Source organism: Dipteris shenzhenensis, chromosome 10 (assembly GCF_047967505.1).
Source record: "Dipteris shenzhenensis isolate YYH24624 ecotype China chromosome 10, Dip_SZ_1.0, whole genome shotgun sequence".
Lineage (NCBI taxonomy): Eukaryota > Viridiplantae > Streptophyta > Polypodiopsida > Gleicheniales > Dipteridaceae > Dipteris > Dipteris shenzhenensis.
The window spans coordinates 38723007-38742775 of record NC_141605.1 but is presented as its reverse complement, the minus strand read 5'-3'; the positions used below and the strand labels follow the sequence as shown (position 1 = coordinate 38742775).

Here is a 19769-nt window from a genome sequence, read left to right as displayed (position 1 = left end):
GCCCCTATAAAAGGAAGCCATTGGTACCTCATTCCATATCCACTCAGGCAGCACTTTAGGGAGCAGATTGGAGCAGCCGAGCAGCAGCATCTGGGCCGCCATTCAGGGGAGCCAGTTGGGCTGAATAGCTGCAGACACAGCTATAGAGAGGCTGTACCCTTGGCTGTCTACCAAGGCAGCAAGGAGCAGGGATCAGGCACTGAGACTAAGTCTACAGAAGCTCGACGAGGAGCTCATGGGCTTAGGGATCTAGAAGTGCCAGGAGGTAGTAGGACAACACCTTTTGGGGTAAGGACAGAGGACCACGATTTGGTGGGACGGAGTTCTTTTGTATTGTGTCCTGTTGGACGGAAACATATAATGGTATCTACGGTGGAGCATTGTCTATTTACCGGCTTCCACACACACATGTTTGTTGAGTACAACTTCTGCGTGAATTCTTGGGATGCATCAGTCTTCCCTGCGGGATACCCTCTGTCTGGTGAATTTGCAGCAAGCCTTATTCTTCTCTTTTGCTTCTGTCAGGCTCTTTTTGGTTTGTTGAAGTTCAAGTGTCATCCTATGGGGGAACAAAGAGCTAGGCATTTCCCGTGTGTTTGATTCTTACAGAGAGATTTCATCTTTGGATATGTAAGTCAACTTAAAGTAGCACTGTTCGATATGCATATGGCAGAGAACTCTAGCAGGCTCACTAGGCCGTGATGCCCTTCCACAGATTGCACATGCAAAATCAACACACGCAGAGAGAAAGAATTGGTGCAATGGAAATGACAATCCTTGGATAGAACACACTAACCGGAAATGCAGAACGTGGGGTGGCAGCTGCCCACATACTAAATCCATTGTATTATCAAACTTTAATCGAGGAGGTGAGAGGGAGAAGCGAAAGGGTCTATGACTCTTAAAAAACCCAAATACAATGAGCTGAATGGGTAGAGCCTCTAAGTGGACATCTACACCCAAGACAAATGCAACATGAACATAGAAACACTAGTAAAATGTTTGAGCCCATGGAGAGCATGGAAGGTGTGGTGTGGCATCATTGTGATGGGACAATCAATGTGTGGTCCACTGTGGTCTCCTAGGTGCAGCCTTACATGGGACAAGTGCCACTGTCACGCCTATTGGCCGTGTCTCCGATCTGGTGAACATAAAATGAGTAGAGTGGTGAGTGCATGCATGTGTAACATGCAAAGCCACCTAGGATCACTGATAGAATGGTCGCATGTCGCATCTACCCCCTTTATCCACGGTGGATGTATGTGAGGGTATTCCACCTCATGTGATCCTTGGAAGTATCTCTCTCCTCGACCGACATGACGTCATGGGTAGTCTAGCCTAGGCATGAAGCTCAACTACCAATCACATAGTCACCTCGAGACTCTATTAATAAACTAAATGTATAGTTCATTACTTACTTTCCAACACCCCGCCGTAATGAACAACAATGAATTTGGTTTAACACGATGTTGAAAAGTGTCTCTTGTTCTTCTTTGAAGTATATTTGCAATAATTTTGACCTAAGGGGCACGAAGGCTCGGTGGTCAGAGGTTATGTAACAATTTGACTTCAAGTTTAATTATCCAAAGGGATCTACAAATAAGGTAGCCGATGCATTGAGTAGAATTGCTTGTGTGAATCAATGTTGCCCCATTGAGATCCATCTAGACCTATATGACTATGAGCCTTTAGCCCGAAGATACTTTCTTGAAACGAATATGGGATGAAGTACAAATCAGAGTGTTTCCATAGACTTTGTGGTAAGATTACCACAGACCTCTTGTTGGCATGATGTAATTTGGGTGATCATGGACCAACTCACTAAGTTGGCTTACTCACCTATTTGCAGAAAAGTAGTTTAGCTGGCTTAAATATTTGGTGACAGAGATGCTCAGCTTATTGGAAATTTCTAGAGGATAATGTCCAAGAAATTGAAATTGATGGCATTCGGGAACCATCCAGGCTTTCATGTTAGTAGGTTGAAACAGAAGCTAGGTGCAGGATATGATTTAGTGTTGAGAATGAACTTGTATGATCTGAGTATCTGACCACTTGTGTGTCCCATGGATCGGAATCTATTTTAGATTATGGGAACCGAGAATTGAGGAACACGATTGGTCTAGAGGTGAAGGTTAAGTGGAAGGATTGCTCAGAAGAGGATAGTACTTGGGACCATATTGATTCTCTTTGATGCTGATTCCCATACATATAGACTTATTTGTGTGTGTGTGTTGGTGCGTGAGGGAGAGAGAGAGAGGGAGCTGTTCGGCGCTTGCGAGCCTTCTCCTTGTGTCTTCCTGGTTAGGACAACTCCTCTGCGGGTTCTTCGCCAGCCCTCTACAAGCCCTTGTTTCTGCTATCGTGGGTCGCGACTATACCATCTCCACGTTTGTTCGTTTCACAGCTACTTTTTGTACCTCATTGGGCTTTTCTAGGGCCTGTTTTGGGGCTGTGTGCAGGTCGCCGTTCGCTGCTGCACGTTTCGCCTTCACTGGCTCTCCGGCTCTCTGCTCTCTCATGTGCGTTTTAGGGTTTCTTCATCTCGCCTTTCTGTCGTTAGGTTATCTCGTCTACTTGCAGTTCTGTTCGCCTTTCTTGTTTCAGCTCTTTGATCCTGTGGGGGCGGGTTTTCTTTCGGTTCATGTTCAGCCGCCTATCCATCGATCCCGTAAATTATGAGAATTGTATCAACCAATCGGTTCAAATCACCACCATTAAATATGAGCGAATCATGCCTTTTTGAAGCCGCTGGATCTGAAGAAGATCTAACGGTTTGCAAATGGCGCCTATTTTACTAACAATTAGATATTCCTCAGAAGGGTTGCCATAAAACTGCCCCGAGCATGTTTTTGATTATGTTCATCTGTCCTTTCCTGCTTGTACAAAGAAGGTTTTATTTTCTGCATTTTTAGCTTTGTTTTCTTACTTCTCCTGTCCATACCTTTCTTGCTTTGTCAAAACAGTCCTTTTCTCCTTCTCTATTTCACCTTTACTTCAGATTTCTTCCAGCTCCTCTTTGTGCTTGTTTCCCTCAAGGTGTGTAGCGTTGGTTCGTCATGGCAGTTTCTCAGGTGGGAAAAACTTATGTTTCAAAAAATAAAAAACAGAAGCAGGTTGTGGGTCAGGATAACCCCACTCAATTTTTGAATGAAGCTAAGCTTGTGTATGAGGTTATGCATAAAGGTTTTGAGGAAAGCAGGAAGGATTCGAACTTCCTGTGGCATTACAGTGGAGATTGATGACATAGTCGATCCTATACAGGAATGTGCCAAGAATGCTGTTATAATCTTCTTTCTAGGTCGCATGCCTGTGGCCACTGATGTGGGTAATGAACTCTAGGAGGATGCTTTGCGCAGGAGATACACTATGCAGCAAGGTTTTTTTTGAGGTCTTTATGACGGATGAGCAGCATAAGCAGATGATTTTAGAACATTCTCCTCTATATAATGGGCAGCTGAAACCGGCATTCAGTAAATAAAAGGTCAGTAAAACTAAGAAGTAACCAGTCAACCTTGTTACAATAACAATTCAGCAAAAGTATTACTAGCGGATCGGGAGCTAGAGTGCCCTTTCTCAAAAACAAAGACACAGATTGGCCCCAAACCTTGGCGCCCCTTTCGGTATTTCTTTAATTAATTGAGAGATCGAGAATTCCAGGCTACAAAAAGGATACATCCCTTCTTACAACTGGGGCATTCCACATCTTAGTGGGCATCCACATACCCTGCAAAGCTTTTACTCTTCAGTGTCTCCATCCCTAGTCCAGGAAGCTTGCACACAGCCCGGAATTGTCACTAGTAGCCACACTTGGGCACATAGCTGTCACTAGTGCCCAATTAGCCAACTATCTGCTCAAAGCAGAAAAGAGAAAGCATACATAAGCTTTCTCCACTGTCCAGGATTGTCATGTCCAATAGTCTCTCACCCTATTGACAGCATACATCGTGAGCCATCAACTTGATTTCCATAAGAGAATTGGCATCACAACATAGCAAACACTAAGGCAGTCACACCTGCCATCCCTCTCAGGGTTCCAGGGATACTTCCCATTCCAAGCATGGATTCCCAACCCTAGACTACTCAGCAACGAGGCTGTACTCAAGATGTACCATCTGCCTAGCAACATCTGCCTAGCAACCACTGCCTGCATGTGACCCATCTCTTAAAGAAACCAAAGCATAATCTCTATTGAAGTGACCTCCATCAAGCATAGCTAAAGAGCATCCATCTCAGGTCCATAACCCTTGCACTCAGCTTAGGCCTGTTCCAAGCAACCAATACTTGGTCACATAGACTCCCTTAGCTGCCTTGAGTGCCGCCTTAGCCATTCACCTGCTCAGGACAAGGATAAAGCAAGGATACATAGCTAGCATCCATTGGTAATGCTTCACACTTCGGTAGGCATCAATGCCCCCATGCTTACACCTTGTTATGCAATACTCTCACCAAGCTTCATAGTAAGCATTTAATGCATAGTCACATGAAAACGCGTTTCGTCCTATGGAAACGCGACGAAACGTTTCGTCACGAAACATTTGGAAACGACGAGACGCTCTGCACGAAACGCTGTTTTGCCCAAATCCTGAAATACTTTTTAAAACATTTTTTTTCAAAATTTTCAATGATTCAATGTTCATATTTCTAGATTCTAGAATACATATGCTTTTCAATCCTGAAAGATTGATTTATTTGAAGTTGAAACTTGAGAATCAAGATTGAAAGCTTGAAATAAATTTGAAGAATGTGTTGGTGTTTTATATATCCTTTTTGGGTGTCTTGGCTTATATTCCTCTTTGTTAACTCTAAACTTGAGTATAATATATCTTAGTAGCCAATAGCGTTGAATATATATATTATCATTTCGAAACCTATCCATTTCGTCTGACAACACGAAATGAAATGAAACAAAGCTGTTGAAACCGCGAAATAGACGAAACATTTCTTGTGACTATGATGCAATGCTGATCCAACAAAAAGCATTCAGCCCAAGACTATTTCTGGTAGCCTTACCAGGCCACACACCCCACAATAACCATTACCAGAGCCCACCTAGCCATTTATCTTCTCCGAGCAGAGAATAAAGCATACAAATACAGCCAACATTAGTGGAAGCCTCAACAAAGCATGAAATTATCCTCTGTGGAATCCCCTTGCACGGCATAGGCCTTTAGAAAATAGACTGCAAAGAGAGCATACTCTACGTGACCAGGCGGCCCCTTTTGGACAGCTCACAACCAATTGACAAAGCACTATGCAAGCAGTCAGCCCAAGCTCTCAACTGGTGATGACGTCCAAAGCCCACTGGTGAAAAGTGACGACCAGTCTGCTCATTTGCATTTGTACAACAATGTTCAGCCTCACAAGTTGTGCGTTTAACACCCATGATGCAGTCCGTACTGCACAACAGAAACTTCTTGTAAAGTTTTAGCCCTACGGACAGCTCCCGTACGTCAACTGTGTAAATTGTATGGCCTGTTCTAGGAAAGATAATCCGTACAACACGTATGCTAGTGGTACTCAGCCTCTGCCTGCAATTCCGTACAGCCCATCCGTACGACTAAAAGCCCATATTGCATTCTGTACGGCAGTTTTGTACCGCATCGTCTTTGCAGCCCGTACTCACAGTCGTCATCACACATACTTCATCCCGTACGGTCCTTCGGTCATACACGATCTTGTAGACAGCTTCGCTTCCGTCCATACACACAGCGGGCCACGGACCTTTGATCTTGTATGTGATGCAGCCCCTCCACAAGCTCACGACTCCTTTCTACGCCCGTCGGCTTGCCAGGAGCCTTCCATGGAATCCCTTTCCAAAAATCAATTGCATGGGCTAGCCACGTGGCAGCCCTTAACTCATTTGCCCCTTGGTCCTTTAATTTGCCCCTTGGCCCCCCTCTAGTGGGACCTTTTTAAAGCCAAACCAATGGCCAACTTTTGATCCCAAGGACTCTTTGCCCCCTTTCTTGTCCAAACCACAAAAATCACCCCCAAGGCACAATTTCAAGGGGTTCTAGCACATCAAACAACCCATGACCACGCTACTGGTTTTCCCAGGGTCCTGCCCACATGCCAACATGCATGCATCGGAAATCATGCCCTCGTGACAGTATCAGATGGTACATGTTTTCCCCTGGTCTCCTTCACGGGACTACCCATCTCTCATCAGGCACTGATGCCTAAATTGAGTAGAAGTAGCGGACTTCCCTCAATGCCTGGCAAAACTTTTGCCCAAAATTGCTGCTTTATTGGGCGAGGTGCTTTTCCCTCCAAGGCAAAATTGAAATTTGAGCAAGTTTTGCATTCTCTGGGATACTGATATCCCACTCATGAATCCTACTCTGTAAGTGCAGTAATGTTCCCATGGGGAGTGATGTTTACAAGCTCAAATGGGGATCTTTTGTAGGTGTATGCTTTGGATGTCACAAATTTGGTCATATGGCTTCGCAATGTCCCTTGACCATGCATAAGATGCCTCCGGATGCTATGCCTGCTTTTGTGCAGAATAAGGATGTTCCTGGGTCTTCTGCTGTAAAGAATAAGCCTACAAAACCACTGGTTGTGGTTCAAGATATGGGTAAGGACAAGTTGTCCCTGTGTTCAATAATTGCACTTCTATGCATGCTGCAAATCTAATTAAGAAAAGGGACATGGATAAAGTCTCCAATGAGGGCTGGGAGACTCCAAGGAGCATCCTCACTCCTAGGCGACCTCCTCCAGCCCGCACATGGACTGGAAATGGCCATACACCTGCTGAAAATTCTGGGATGGGAATTACTTGGGGCTGCAGCTACAACTAGTTGCACCCTTTTCCCTGAAGATGATGTACTTTTTTTTGCCATGCTCTTAGGATCATGTGGCTGATCCTGAGACGGATATGCAGACTTGATATATCTTGGCATTGTTGAGCATGCATATACCTGTATATCTGTAAATATGTAGTCACAGATAAATGCCTAACATACAATGTACAGGGAATGTGCGACTTGAATAATTGGAAAATCATCTAGGCTTATATCGATAAGATGTAGCCTGACATACTTGCTTTGCAAGAACACAATCATCATGGTTTTACTGGCGGCACGGGCCATTTTGTAGGCTATGATATTTTCTATGTAGGTTATGATTCCTTTTCTGGAGTTGTGGTGCTGGTCAAGCATGATATCAGCCATTTGTGGCGTTCAATGACCCGCAAGGCAGGTAAATTGTCATTCAATGTTTACTGTTTGGGGAGGCTTTTGACTTTGCTTCGGTTTATGCCGCACAATCATCGCAAAGGAAATGCAAGCCTATCCTTGGAGTAAAATGCTTTTCTGTCTGGTGACTTGAATAATGCGCCTCATCCCGGGGATAACACCTCGGGCAAAACACACAAGCTTGCAGCAGAAAGGATGCAGTGGACTCACTTGCTTTCGCAGCATGCACGTTTTGATATTTGGAAAACTACGTAGCCCCATCTCCCTGGTTACATAATGCTTGCTCTGCCTATTGGGCCCGCTTGGATCGTTGGTACATGTTTAATGCTCAGCAATATGCTGCATTTACCTGCATGATGTGGGCAGACTATGCTTTCCTGTAGTCTGATCATGCCCCCCTTTGGTTGAACCTTTCTTTCTTTCACATGAGTGATGCCAGACTTCTGGAAAAAGATTGCTTATTGTCAATAATAGTTACTTGAAGCATGATGCCTATAAAGCTAAGGTGGTAGATACAATTGCTTTGCTTTGGGCACATGCTCATATTGATCTGGACTTTGCATGGCTAGCATTCGCATATCGAATGCAGCATGTCATTTACGACTATGGTCAAACTTATTTGTCTTCTCTTCGCAAAGAAGTTGCGGATGCCAAAGCCCTCTGTTAGGATCTTACCCAGTGTGGTCATCTTGGGGACTTATCTCCTATTGAAGTATGTTGGGCACATCATTTTCTTCAGAGCAATGCTCCTAGAAAACTTCGTAAATGGGAACCAAGGCAAGGCAACGGGCTTACAGATAAGGGTATTTGGGGGGAGAAGAAGAGCTAGAGCTGGCAATAGTGCTAGTCTTCTCTGAGCAATGGTGATGATGATGCTTGTGGGGGTGATGCTGTCTACGCCGATGGTGGTTGTAAGTTCTTCTCATAGCAGAGGAACCCACATTGAGTGGATGTTGCAAGACATGGGTCATGAGCCCACATGTGGCTAAAGTACCACGGTGAGCTCTTGTCCCACTTGAGGCATCCTTATTGCAGTGTTACAATGTTGGGCTACCTCATGATGTCCACTAAGTGTGTCCTATGGAGGGGAACAAAGGATGACAACATCAACAGGTCCTTGACATCTTTCACCAGCATTAGGATTGGTGAGGCAGAACCTAGTCCAGCTTGCATAGAGCTCATATCAATTATTGTTGATACTTGACCGGATCTCCCCGAAGGGCCCACACATACATTCAAATCGTATTTTTGTTTTTCTTTTCAATTTCTTGTAGAAATTTAAGGGTGTGCTAGAGACCTCGAGTTCTCTTGCTAGCTGTTTTCTCTCGTGATGCATTTCAGACTTAGTCTCAGGGATCTTGTCGGCCTTCTACAACATTAATAAACCTGTGTGTGTGTGTGTGCGCGCATGTGTGGCTTTTCTTGTAATATAAACAATCATGGCTTTCACTAAAAAAAGTGTGTGTGTGTGTGGCTTTTCTCATCGTATACGCCTTGATATATATACTTCTTTATATTTCTTAAATTAAATATGACGATTTATGGTCGTGTGCTAGGTTTCACTTGAGAACTTTTAAATTTGCATTGCAATAATTTGACATTAAACTTACAAACAGATGGTTTGTGGTCTTGCGCTATTTTTTACTTGAGATTCTTTGAATTTTCAATGTAAGAGGCTTTGAATAAACTTGTACACAATCGTAGATGATAGGTTCTTTTTTTTAATCTCCCTTAAATGGAAAATTGTTGTATAAAGAAAAGACTACCAGGTTACTTATGGTGATGCTGTTGAATCCTCAGTTTGCAAAGAAATCGTTCATTCCGGCATTGTTTGGGCATGCTACTGAGGATTCCTTCATTCCTCCACACCACTCTGACCTAATCTTCAAAGCTTATGTGGTACGCTATTGTCTCCCTCTTGTTGTTTCATTGTAACTCCTTTTCAAGTTAAACAATAGTGACTGTATAGACTTCAATGAACATTGTGTAGGAGATTGTATGTGTGTAGGAAAGTGTGTGTGGGGAGGTGCACACTTATGCATGTGAGGATATATACATGTAAATGTTTTTGCATTGTTATAAGAGCTAAAATTCCTTAAGAATGAATTATGACTAGATAAATGAGAAACATGTACTTCCGATCATGTTTTATTTTATCACTGTATTTTTGTAGAAAAGGGGACGTGGAAGATTTAATAAAGGGGACAGAATAGCACGAAGGAGTGAGAGGAAGGGGAACAGAGAGAAAGAAGGAAAGAAAGTTTATTGAACTCTTCGAAAGACCTAAGGGTCTTGGGAGGAATAATACCAGATACACTAGCTGAATGGGTTGAGCCCCTAAGAGTGTTAGAGGTCAACATCTCCCGATGTCACTTGTGAGAGAGGGCCAGTGCTTGTGGCCACATGGGTGTGCCCGCTTGTTGTGAGGATAGGTCAGTCCGGAGAGAGGACCTCGTTAGTGGTGTGTCCGCCCCCCCGTGAGGGCGGAGTAGGATAGAGGGATGGACTGCGTGGCTATCCAGTACCTCTTGCTGGTCCATGTGCTGCCACGATGGCCATGGAGGATCCCGGGAGGGGTGCAGATCTGTGCGGGTGTGTCAGCCCTGTTGTGCTGCCACGGGACAGCTCCTAGAGGCACCTATTATAGGCCCTAGATGCAGGCTTTGAAGCAGGGGGTGGGCCGACCTGCAGGTCAGCCACCTTGGCTGGAGAGCAGCCCCCCATAGGCTGGGGCTGAGCCCTCTTTATAGGGCTTTGGGCAGCCCTAGAGGTGGGTCGGCCCACCTAGGTTGGTCGGGCCCTACAGCAGGGGGTCAGCCCCCCTTCTACATCAGCCGACTAGGGGGGTGGGGGGGGGGCTGCCTATATATAGGCCCCTTTCCTCGTTTTGATCTTCTGGTGGAGCAGTTCTGCCACACGTGGACCAGCCTCTTGTGCATCACCTAGAGCGGTTCTTCCAAGGTGTTTTTTGGAGCAATCCTTTCAGCCTTGGGGTGGAGCAGTTCTTCCATCCTTGTTCAGCTCAGTTGTTGGTGGTGGTTGAGCAGTGTTCTCGGCTCCTAAGCAGCCCGTTGTGCAGAGGTTTCCCTAGGTGTAGCAGGGCTTTTGCCAGAGATTACTTGCAGTCCTCTTGTTGTCAGAGATCACAGAGTTCTTCCCATCGAGTGACATTGATCGTCCAGTCTCTAGCCGCCGACGTGACAGAGACCCTGACCCGACGATCCCAGAGACCCTGAACCGACGATCCCAGCACGACACACGAGACATCGGGGGGACACATAGATCACTCTGGGGGACCTCCCATCATTGTTAAGACCCGGGATACATCCCACGGGAGTCACGGTGGCTCTGGTCTTGTGTCGAGCCTCGTCCAGGAGACTGAGACGCACGGCACCCCTTGACAGGCACCAGCGTCCCATCACCGGCTATGCACCAGCTAGGGGGACATGACATGCGGAGGATTCTGCTCCGCTCCAGTCCTTTTCTTTTCATTATTACATCCAGATGTATTTGATTATGTATGATCAGACTTAGGATTCAGCACGGGTGATGATGCTCGTTTCAGTAGCTCCACCCTTACTGTGATTTGTATCAGGTTTTCTTTCAGTCTCATAGACCCATCGGTCTTCCGAAGACTCTAATAAAATTTCTTTCTTTCTTTCCTTCTTATCTCCCTCTCACTGTGGGGTGTGTGAGAAGAGGGTGAGTGAGAGAGAGCAAGAGAGAGTGAGAGCTGGAAGCTTGGAAGCTGAAAGCTTAGTTGCAATAGAAGAAGAGTGAGAGTACAACACAATGAGAGAAAGATAAGGTTTTGTCCTAGTGACAAAACCTTAGTAGTCACTAACTATAGTTAGTGAACTAACTGCGGTTAGGGGGAAAAACCTCTTAAAGAGGGAAAAGTGCCCCTAACTAGCTTATTATATTACATTGGTCATTGCTGAATTATATCTATAATTCTAACACCCCCCTGCAGTGCCAATGTCATGTACAAGGCTGATCAATCACCAAACGGATATAAGTTCAGGGCACTGCGAAATGCCTCAAACTTTTCACGTGGTAGTGCTTTGGTGAAAATATCTGCAACGTTGTCATGTGTGGACACAAAGATCATACTGATCTCTCCTGCATGCAACTTCTCTTTGACGTAGTGATAGTGAACCTCAATGTGTTTCGTGCGAGCATGAAACACTGGATTCTTTGCCACTGCAATGGCACTCTGACTATCAGTGAGAATTGGAGAGGGACCCTCCAAAGACAGATGAAGATCAGCAAATAGACGTCGCAGCCAGACACATTCAACTGTTGCTGTGAAAGCTGCCCTGTACTCAGCTTCACATGATGAGGTAGCCACTGTAGATTGTTTCTTGCTTAGCCATGAAATGCAAGATTTACCCAAAAAGAAACAATTGCCACTAGTGGACTGCCTAGTGTCATAATCACCAGCCCAATCTGAATCACTGTAGGCATGCATCTGCAAGTCACCCCCCCTGGGAAATAGCAAGCCAAAAGACTTTGTGCCCTGCAAATAACGGAAGATGCGCTTAACTGCCTGCCAATGCATAGTTTTTGGACTTTGCATGTACCTGCTCACCTGAGATACTGCAAATTGAATATCAGGTCTAGTGTTGCAGAGATATATGAGGCATCCAACAGCCTGACTGTAAAGTGTGGCATCAATTGATTCTCCTGCATCATGCATTGTGAGTTTCAGCCCCGGCTCCATAGGAGTGGCTATGGGTTTACACTCATGCATGTTAAATCTGTCCAAGAGTTTCTGAACATACTTGGACTGAGACATAACAGTGCCACGTCTCTCATGAGAGAACTGGATCCCCAAATATAAGTGAAGCAGCCCCAAATCTGACATGTCAAAGTTGGTCTGCAAATCAGCTTTGAAATCTGCAATTTTTTCTTCATTGGACCCTGTGAGCAGTAAGTCATCGACATAAAGAAGGATGACTAATATTTCCCCCCCATCCATCTTGATGTAGAGGGTGCTCTCAATAGGACTATTGTGCAGCCCCTTGCTGGTCAAAAAGGCATGTATCTTGGCATACCATGCACGAGGGGCCTGTTTCAGCCCATATAAAGCTTTGTTGAGCTTGCATACTTGAAGTGCATTTGCTGTAATTTCAAAGCCCGGAGGTGGTTTGACATACACCTCTTCCAGCAAGTCCCCATTTAAGAAGGCTCCTTTTTCTGAGCATAGCCTTTAGCAACCAGCCTGGCCTTATATCTGTCAATGGAGCCATCTGGCTTCCGTTTGACCTTGAAAACCCATCGTGTGCCAATGGCATGTTTACCCTGTGGCAAGTCCACAACATCCCAAGTCTGATTTTTTGCAATGGACTGCAACTCATCGTGCATGGCATTCATCCTATGCACATTATCCTTTGCCTCTTCGAATGTGGCAGGCTCCTCCTCATCAAGGAGAGTACCTGCATATGCCGATTCCACTGAATTAGCACCTTCCATGTGCCTTGCTACACTGCGAGTCCTACCAGATAACGGAGCATCAAGTTTACTCTCCCTGAGAGTCTGTAACAGCCAGTTTGGGACTGTTTTTGCTGCATGTATGTCTGCAATTTCTTGCTGCACCACCTGTTCCACTGCCTGTGGAGGGGGCAAGACATCCTGTGGCGGAACTGAAGCATCTGGAGGTTGCTGTAAATTCTGATTTGCATCAGAAAAATCAGCAGGGGAACCCAAAGCAATTGGTAGCAACCCCTTAAAGACATCCTCTGAAGACGAAGGCATTTGAAATTCAGCCTGAGTGTGAGCTGAATTTTCAGAAAATATCACATCTCTACTTACTATGATTTTGCGTGTAGTAGGATTGTAGAGACGGTACCCCTTGCTTTCTGCATTGTATCCAACAAATATGCATTTGATGGCTTTATCTGACAATTTGTGCCGAAATTCAACAGGCACATGTGCATAAGCAAGGCATCCAAAGACTCGGAAGTGATCCTATGAAGGCTTCCTGTCATTCCAGACCTCAAAAGGAGTTTTTGTTTTGCTCTGGAGTATTGACTGTAGCTGCACCACCAACTTGTCCTGCAGCTGCACCCTGTGCACGATCTCTTCCACCTCCTTGTTGAGGAGGGGTAGCAGGTGCAATATCTGTTGGTCGGATCTCATTCCCATTGACATTATCCCATAAATTTCATCATAGCCTCGTCTCCCTAGGAGGTACGGGTGGGAGCCCGACGGGTGTCGGCCAACAACCTACCATCTCGGACCACGGTCCATTCCTCGTCCTTGCGGGCAACATCCCGTTGCTGCAGAAGAACTTGTCGCTCCTCAATCTGTAGTGGTGTCAAATCCTTGTCCATGGATAGGGTGGGATGCTTTCGTAGAGACTCGGCGTCGGAGTGTCACTAGTCGAGCATGTGAATCTCTGAAGCGAATGACTAGGGGTTGCTCTCGGTTGGGATCTCTCCTAACACGCCATGCTCCCTCTATGCCATGGTCGGGGACTCCCATGGTGGTGGAGGAACTCATTTTGATTTTGATGGACCATATCTGAGAAAAAGATTGAAGCAGATACAAAGCTGAATTCCCTTACTGGGAATGAAATGCACAACTCCCAAAAAACACAGCCAAGCACGGTCAGAAATGTGTCCAAGCATCAAAAACTCTCCAAAATCTGCCAAAAGTGCTTCAAACACTCCAAGAAAGACAATATGAACTGAATACTCCAAAAAATGCTCTCCCAACACAAAAGCCCCAATTTGTGGCTTGAAATTGCAACTAGAAATGGGCAAAATTACTAAAAGCCCCAAATCTGCAATTTTTGAACAAAAGCCCCAAATTTCAGACTAGATCTGCAGATCTGTCTGTAAAAGCCCCAAATTTTAGACAAAATCTGCAATTTTTGCTCCAGATGTAGCTCCGAAACTACACAATGATTGCAATGTCTGCAATATACAAAATGCCCCAAATGTACTCCCAAACAACTGAACCAAACTATGGTTTTCTGCAAGATGTGCCTGCCAAAGAACACCTGTGGCTGAAGGAAACCCGTGCAAATTTGCAAATACAAATTTCCAAGTACAGATTGTACGGATGAACAGACTGTTGCCACACGTGTGGTACTGAAGGACTGCACTCAGATCTACGGAAGGTACAGTTGGTACAGTAAGTACGGACTGTACGGTACGGTACGTACGATCTGGTACGGAAGTGATGGTGTAGGTACGGTCAAACAGGCGAGCTGTACGGCGAATCTGTACGGCGCTGTACGGCGAATTTGTACGGGAGCAATGGCGCAGGTACGACGATCTGTACGGGAGTTACGGCGTAGGTACGGCGATCTATACGGGAATTGTACGGAGGTAGTACGGAGGTTGTACGGCACTGTACGTCGGGATTCCGTACAGTCGTACGGACTGTACGGAGTTGATGCAGGCTGTAGCTGGAGGCAAAGGGCTCGAAGTGAAGGGAGCAGGGAGCTTGGAGCTCTTGAACCTGCTCTGATACCAAATGTGAGAAGAGGGTGAGTGAGAGAGAGCAAGAGAGAGTGAGAGCTGGAAGCTGAAAGCTTAGTTGCAATAGAAGAAGAGTGAGAGTACAACACAATGAGAGAAAGATAAGGTTTTGTCCTAGTGACAAAACCTTAGTAGTCACTAACTATAGTTAGTGAACTAACTGCAGTTAGGGGGAAAAACCTCTTAAAGAGGGAAAAGTGCCCCTAACTAGCTTATTATATTACATTGGTCACTGCTGAATTATATCTATAATTCTAACAGGGTGTGTGTGTTTAGATTCAAAACTCCCATCAATCAGAAAACCATACAATCGATTCAGTCATAGAATAGCTTTAAAACATTAAATAGAAATTATTTAGAAATGGAGAGTGAAGACTAGTAGTCAATCTAAAATTAATTTTAATATCAAATGGCCAAACACCGATATAGTTTCAAAAATAAGTATACAAGTGTCGAATCCGTCCAGTCGTCGAGGCTCCAAGGTTAGGTTCTACTTACTTGCCACCATCCAAGAGAAACTAAGTGTTAGAACATCATAGTTTCAAATGGAAAGATAGGTAATGCTTGTTTACCCTGGCTTGTTATCGCTTTTACCAAAGAACCAGTCCACCTTTCAGAGTCAAAGAGTGTGCAATGCTAGGCATGTTTGAGCAAGAGAATAATCCATCCTAATATTGGGCACCATTAAGTGATTAAAGTTTAATGTTAATATAAACACATTTAATGTTAACTGATGATGGGTACGGGGGAATATCTGAATGACAGGAAGCATGTATTTATCCATGCTTAAGAATTGACAAGGAATTTAGTCGCACTAGTCAACAACGTACCTTTACATAATTTCATAGGAAGTATAGTCAACTAACTAGTGAGGTAACAATTGAAAATAAAGAGAAGTCATTGAAGGAAAGACATTAAGCAACTAACCTCAAAAAGAAAATAAAAAGGAAACTATCGTTAAATTCTAGAGCTAGGAGACATATAATTCAAACACAAAAGCTAAAGTCATACAATGTATGAAGAAAGAAATAAGAGTGAGTAATAATAATCAAAGAGAAGGCACACATAAAGGGCAAACATAAAAGGAATATATACGTATAGTCCACTATATATATGTAAAATATTGGAGTGAGAGATCCAATGCACTTCTAAATCTAAATCAATTACTGACAAGGGCACTTAATAAAATGCCTTAGACATAAAGCAACCATAAGAAATTATGGTAGGGAAAATTTGGAACATTAAAAAATATTTATATAAAACAAAACTAATTAGAATAATCTAGAGAAAGTAAATAAATAATTGAGCATATAAATGAATATATATATATACATATATATATATATATGTGTGTGTGTGTGTGTGTGATTAATAACGCTTAAGAAGAAAGCAGTGGGAGAAAGAAAGCGACCTAGTTGAAGAGTGGAAGGGATGAAAATGGTCACACCATGCAATACGTAAAGCAAGGATGAAAGGAACAAGAGGGCAGACGACAGATTGAGAGGGAAGACGACAACTTGAGAGAGTGCAACGTGGTTATGAGGAGAGCATGGCTGAAGACAAGGGGCATATGGGCAAGTAGCAAGGCAAAGCGTTAGAGGTCTATGATAGCAAGGTAGTCATGTAGCCATGAAGGAGGGGTGAGGTTGGATCTATGATCGGAGCCATGAATGGCTACGAGTAGTGGAGAGGTAAGAGGGCAACATAAGGAGGAAGAGAAGCGTAAGTGCATGAACAAGTCAATCGAGAACCAACAGCCAGGAAAGAGAGCCCGGAAGGAAGAGATAATGCCGCCATCGTTGCAGTAGAAACTGGACGATTTGAAAAGAAAGAAGGGGCATACAAAAGCCACACTCAGCAAGTTATTGTGGAAATCAAAGAGTATAGACAAATCAAGGTAGCTTGGCAACAAGAGTACCTAGACGTGAAGCTCAAAAGCATTACATACGTAAAGCAAATTAGTCAAGGGAACAAGCAAAGTGGCGGAACAAGAAGAGCAATGGCTTATGCTTAAAGAAGAGGTGAGCTATATCTTACGATGGTGGCATCAAAGGACATGCAAGTTGAGCTAATATAAGCAAAAGAGGAGAGCAAGATACACAAAATGGGAATGAGATCACGAAGCATAATCAGGAGCTGCACTCAGGGAAATGCCAGAGCTGGCGAACCATGTAATCAGCGGGATGGGAGGTGCTGTGCAACGGGGAGAGGAAACACTAAAGAACAAGTAGGTATGATCAGCTCCTTGGAGGAGAGGTGCTACAGTAAAATCAGTGATGGTAGATGTGAAGGCAGGGGATCCCATGATGTAATCAACAACGCTAGAGTCTCCCCCATGTGGGAAGCATGTGAGACCACCTAAGGCGGGCCATTTGTCAAGACCGTTATAGATAATGAGATCATGCATCCTGCCAAGATTCAAAAGGGCCTACCTAAAAGATGTGACCGGCCCTGGTCTGTCAGCTGACACACGTAGCATACCTGCACCCTCAAGGTCAATGTCTGGCAATAGCATGGAATCATCCTTGAAATCGAGGAGTGGTACCTAACGGGTGCCTGTCCTCGCGTTGAAGTCCTCAACTAGGAGGACTTCTCCGCGGCTCGAGAAGTCAACAATGGACTTATAGAGGGCTGCAAATGGAGATCTCTCAGCCTCATCTCGGATATCTCTAGTAAAGTGAGAGGTCTTGGGAGAGAAGTAGCAGTTGATCTTGCAGAACTCACCTGCGTCGTTAAGCCAAAAGTTGTGCCTAAGCATCGTGAAGCTGTATGATTAGAGGCTGCTCTTGGTTGGGGTCTCTCCCCACCCGCCACGCCCTCTCGATCCTGTGCTCAGCTACACACAGTGTAGTGGCCACAAAGGCTGTCGCATCTGTCATCGGTTTTTCTCAGTGCATGGGATCCCACGTACTCTGATGTTGAGAGCCTTACTGGGTCTTTGCTGTTGCTCTATGAGAGTAGCCGAAACGGTTTTCCTCGCAGTTTCCAGTTTTTCCATGTCAACCCATCTGGAAGTCTTCTCAATTACAGATTGCATGTTCACAATCTGTGCCTCAACAACTGGAGTGCTCCCTAGGACTGTGTGTACGGCGGTGACCTCCTGTCGGAGCTGCGAGATATCCTGTCTGTGTCCTTGAATGAGATCAGCCTGGCCGAGCTTGCTCCTGTATTACACGGCCCTACTCTTGCGTGAAGCAGATTTGCTCCTGTGCGAAGCGTGTCAGCTCCATCTCGCGCTCAGGGATAATGTGTACCTCGATAAGCAAGGTCTCCCAAGACTCTGGTGAGTCAGCCTGTTTGTGTCCTAGCTGAGACTATTACTAGAAGGGCTGTGTCATGAATGTATGGGGATGGGGGCGGAAGCTAGGTGGTGACTGGGTGAGCTGGGTAAAATATGGAGATGATAGTGGCATGGATGAGGCGATCCCAACGGGGTATGGAAGCATAGGATGATTGAGAGGGAGAGAGGGGAGAGGAAGGTCGAGGCGTAATGCAGAGTAGTGTATAATACCTCGGAAGTAGGTGCCATAATCGGTGAGAGAGCTGTAACGGGAGAGGAAGGGAGGGATGAAATCTGTAACAACCTCGAGGAGGTCTATGTCAGAGGTATGTCGCTGACAGTAACTATAGCTGTGGATGTAGGGGCTACAGCTGAAAGTGGGGCTGAAGCTGAGGATGAGAATGTAGCAGGGGCTGAAACTGAGACTTAAGCTGAAGCGGGGGCTGAAATAGAGGTAGAGGCAGAGACTGAAGCTGAAGTAGAGGCTGAGGTGGATCTGTCTTTGCTTTGCTGTCAACCCCAAGTCCGCTTCGAGTGTAGCGCGTGTTCACATACTCAAGTTTTCAAATGCGTTGTCGTCCTTGTTTTTGTCCGTCTCTTTATCTAGCTCTCCCTTTCCCATTTCTCTTGGACCTACTTCTCGATGTTTTCTTTGTACCGGTTCTAGTGCAGGGGCAGAGGTGGGAACTAGAACGGAAGCGGGAGCGCGAGGACCCCCTCCATGGCACTCCCAAGGGGGTAATAAAGAGGCAAGGTGGGGGGCTGCTGCACAAAAGGCAGCAACAGCATCACGGGGGGAGAGGCACACGAGGGGGCCCGGGGGGGGGGTAGCTGCCGGGGGGGAGGGGGGCGGTAGGCTTGCTTGGTAGGTAAGGCTAGCTGCGGGAGGGGCTGGGGGGTGTGGTGGAGCAGCCGGGGCTAGGGGGAGGTTGGAGCTGCAGCCCAGGGGGAGGGAGGAGCAGGGCGGCGGGAGGGAGGACCTACAAGGCGGGGTGGGGGGGAGCTGCAGGCGGACGTGGGAACTGTGGATGGGGGTGAGAGAAAGAAAAGAAAGAAAGGTGTATTAATGTCTTTAGGAGACCTTGCGGGTCTATGAGACAAGGTACAGAGAGATTAATGTTCTTCGGGGTCCTCATGGGCCTATGGGACAAAGTTCACCAAGAGGAAATAACTCGTACAAGCCTCAATGGGCTGAGGCAAAGGGCGTGCTAGGGCCCTTGCTAGATGCTATGCTAAGCTAAAGAGCCAAAGAGCTCAAACACACAACTCAAATGCAAACTGGAAACTGAAAGTTGAGACTCGAAAGCTGAAACCCGGCACTGTGGTGGCTCTTTGATGGGCTGGAGGATATCCCGGATCTGCCTCTGTCGAGCTGTGGCATTGGTCTCTTCGATCTCTGGATCTGATGAGCTGTGTCAAGAGTGATGCCCCATCTCTGGTAGCCCCCTTGAGGAGAGCTGAGATAGGCCGGCGGAACTCGATTGTGTGTGCTCTTGTCACTCTCCGTGTCGTCTCTGCGTCCCCCGTCTTTGTGTGTGTGTGTGTGAGAGAGAGAGAGAGAGAGAGAGAGAGAGAGAGAGGGAGTGTATTAACGTCTTCAGGAGACCTCGCGGGTCTATGAGACAAGGTACAAAATATATTTAACCCATACAAGCCATTGTGGGCTGAAGCAAAGAGCTCACTAAGGCCCTTGTTGAGTGCTTAGTGCTAAGTGCTAAAAAAATGCAAAAAGCTAGTACAAAATAGTAGGAAAAGAGCAATCAAGTGCTGCTCAGAACCAGAGCTCCAAATACATGTGTAGGC

The 19769-nt window shown here is 45.5% G+C and overlaps 1 protein-coding gene across 3 annotated transcripts in view; it reads left to right on the top strand.

Annotated features, from left to right (window-relative positions):
- The window catches only part of LOC147897789 (uncharacterized), a 160285-nt gene that overhangs the window by 82721 nt on the left and 57795 nt on the right, over window positions 1-19769 (top strand). For all 3 annotated transcript variants that reach the window (XM_087380506.1, XM_087380508.1, XM_087380507.1), the window contains one exon: window positions 8997-9095. In XM_087380506.1, coding sequence (XP_087236632.1) covers window positions 8997-9095 — 99 coding nt within the window. The remainder of the gene's footprint in view (window positions 1-8996; window positions 9096-19769) is intronic.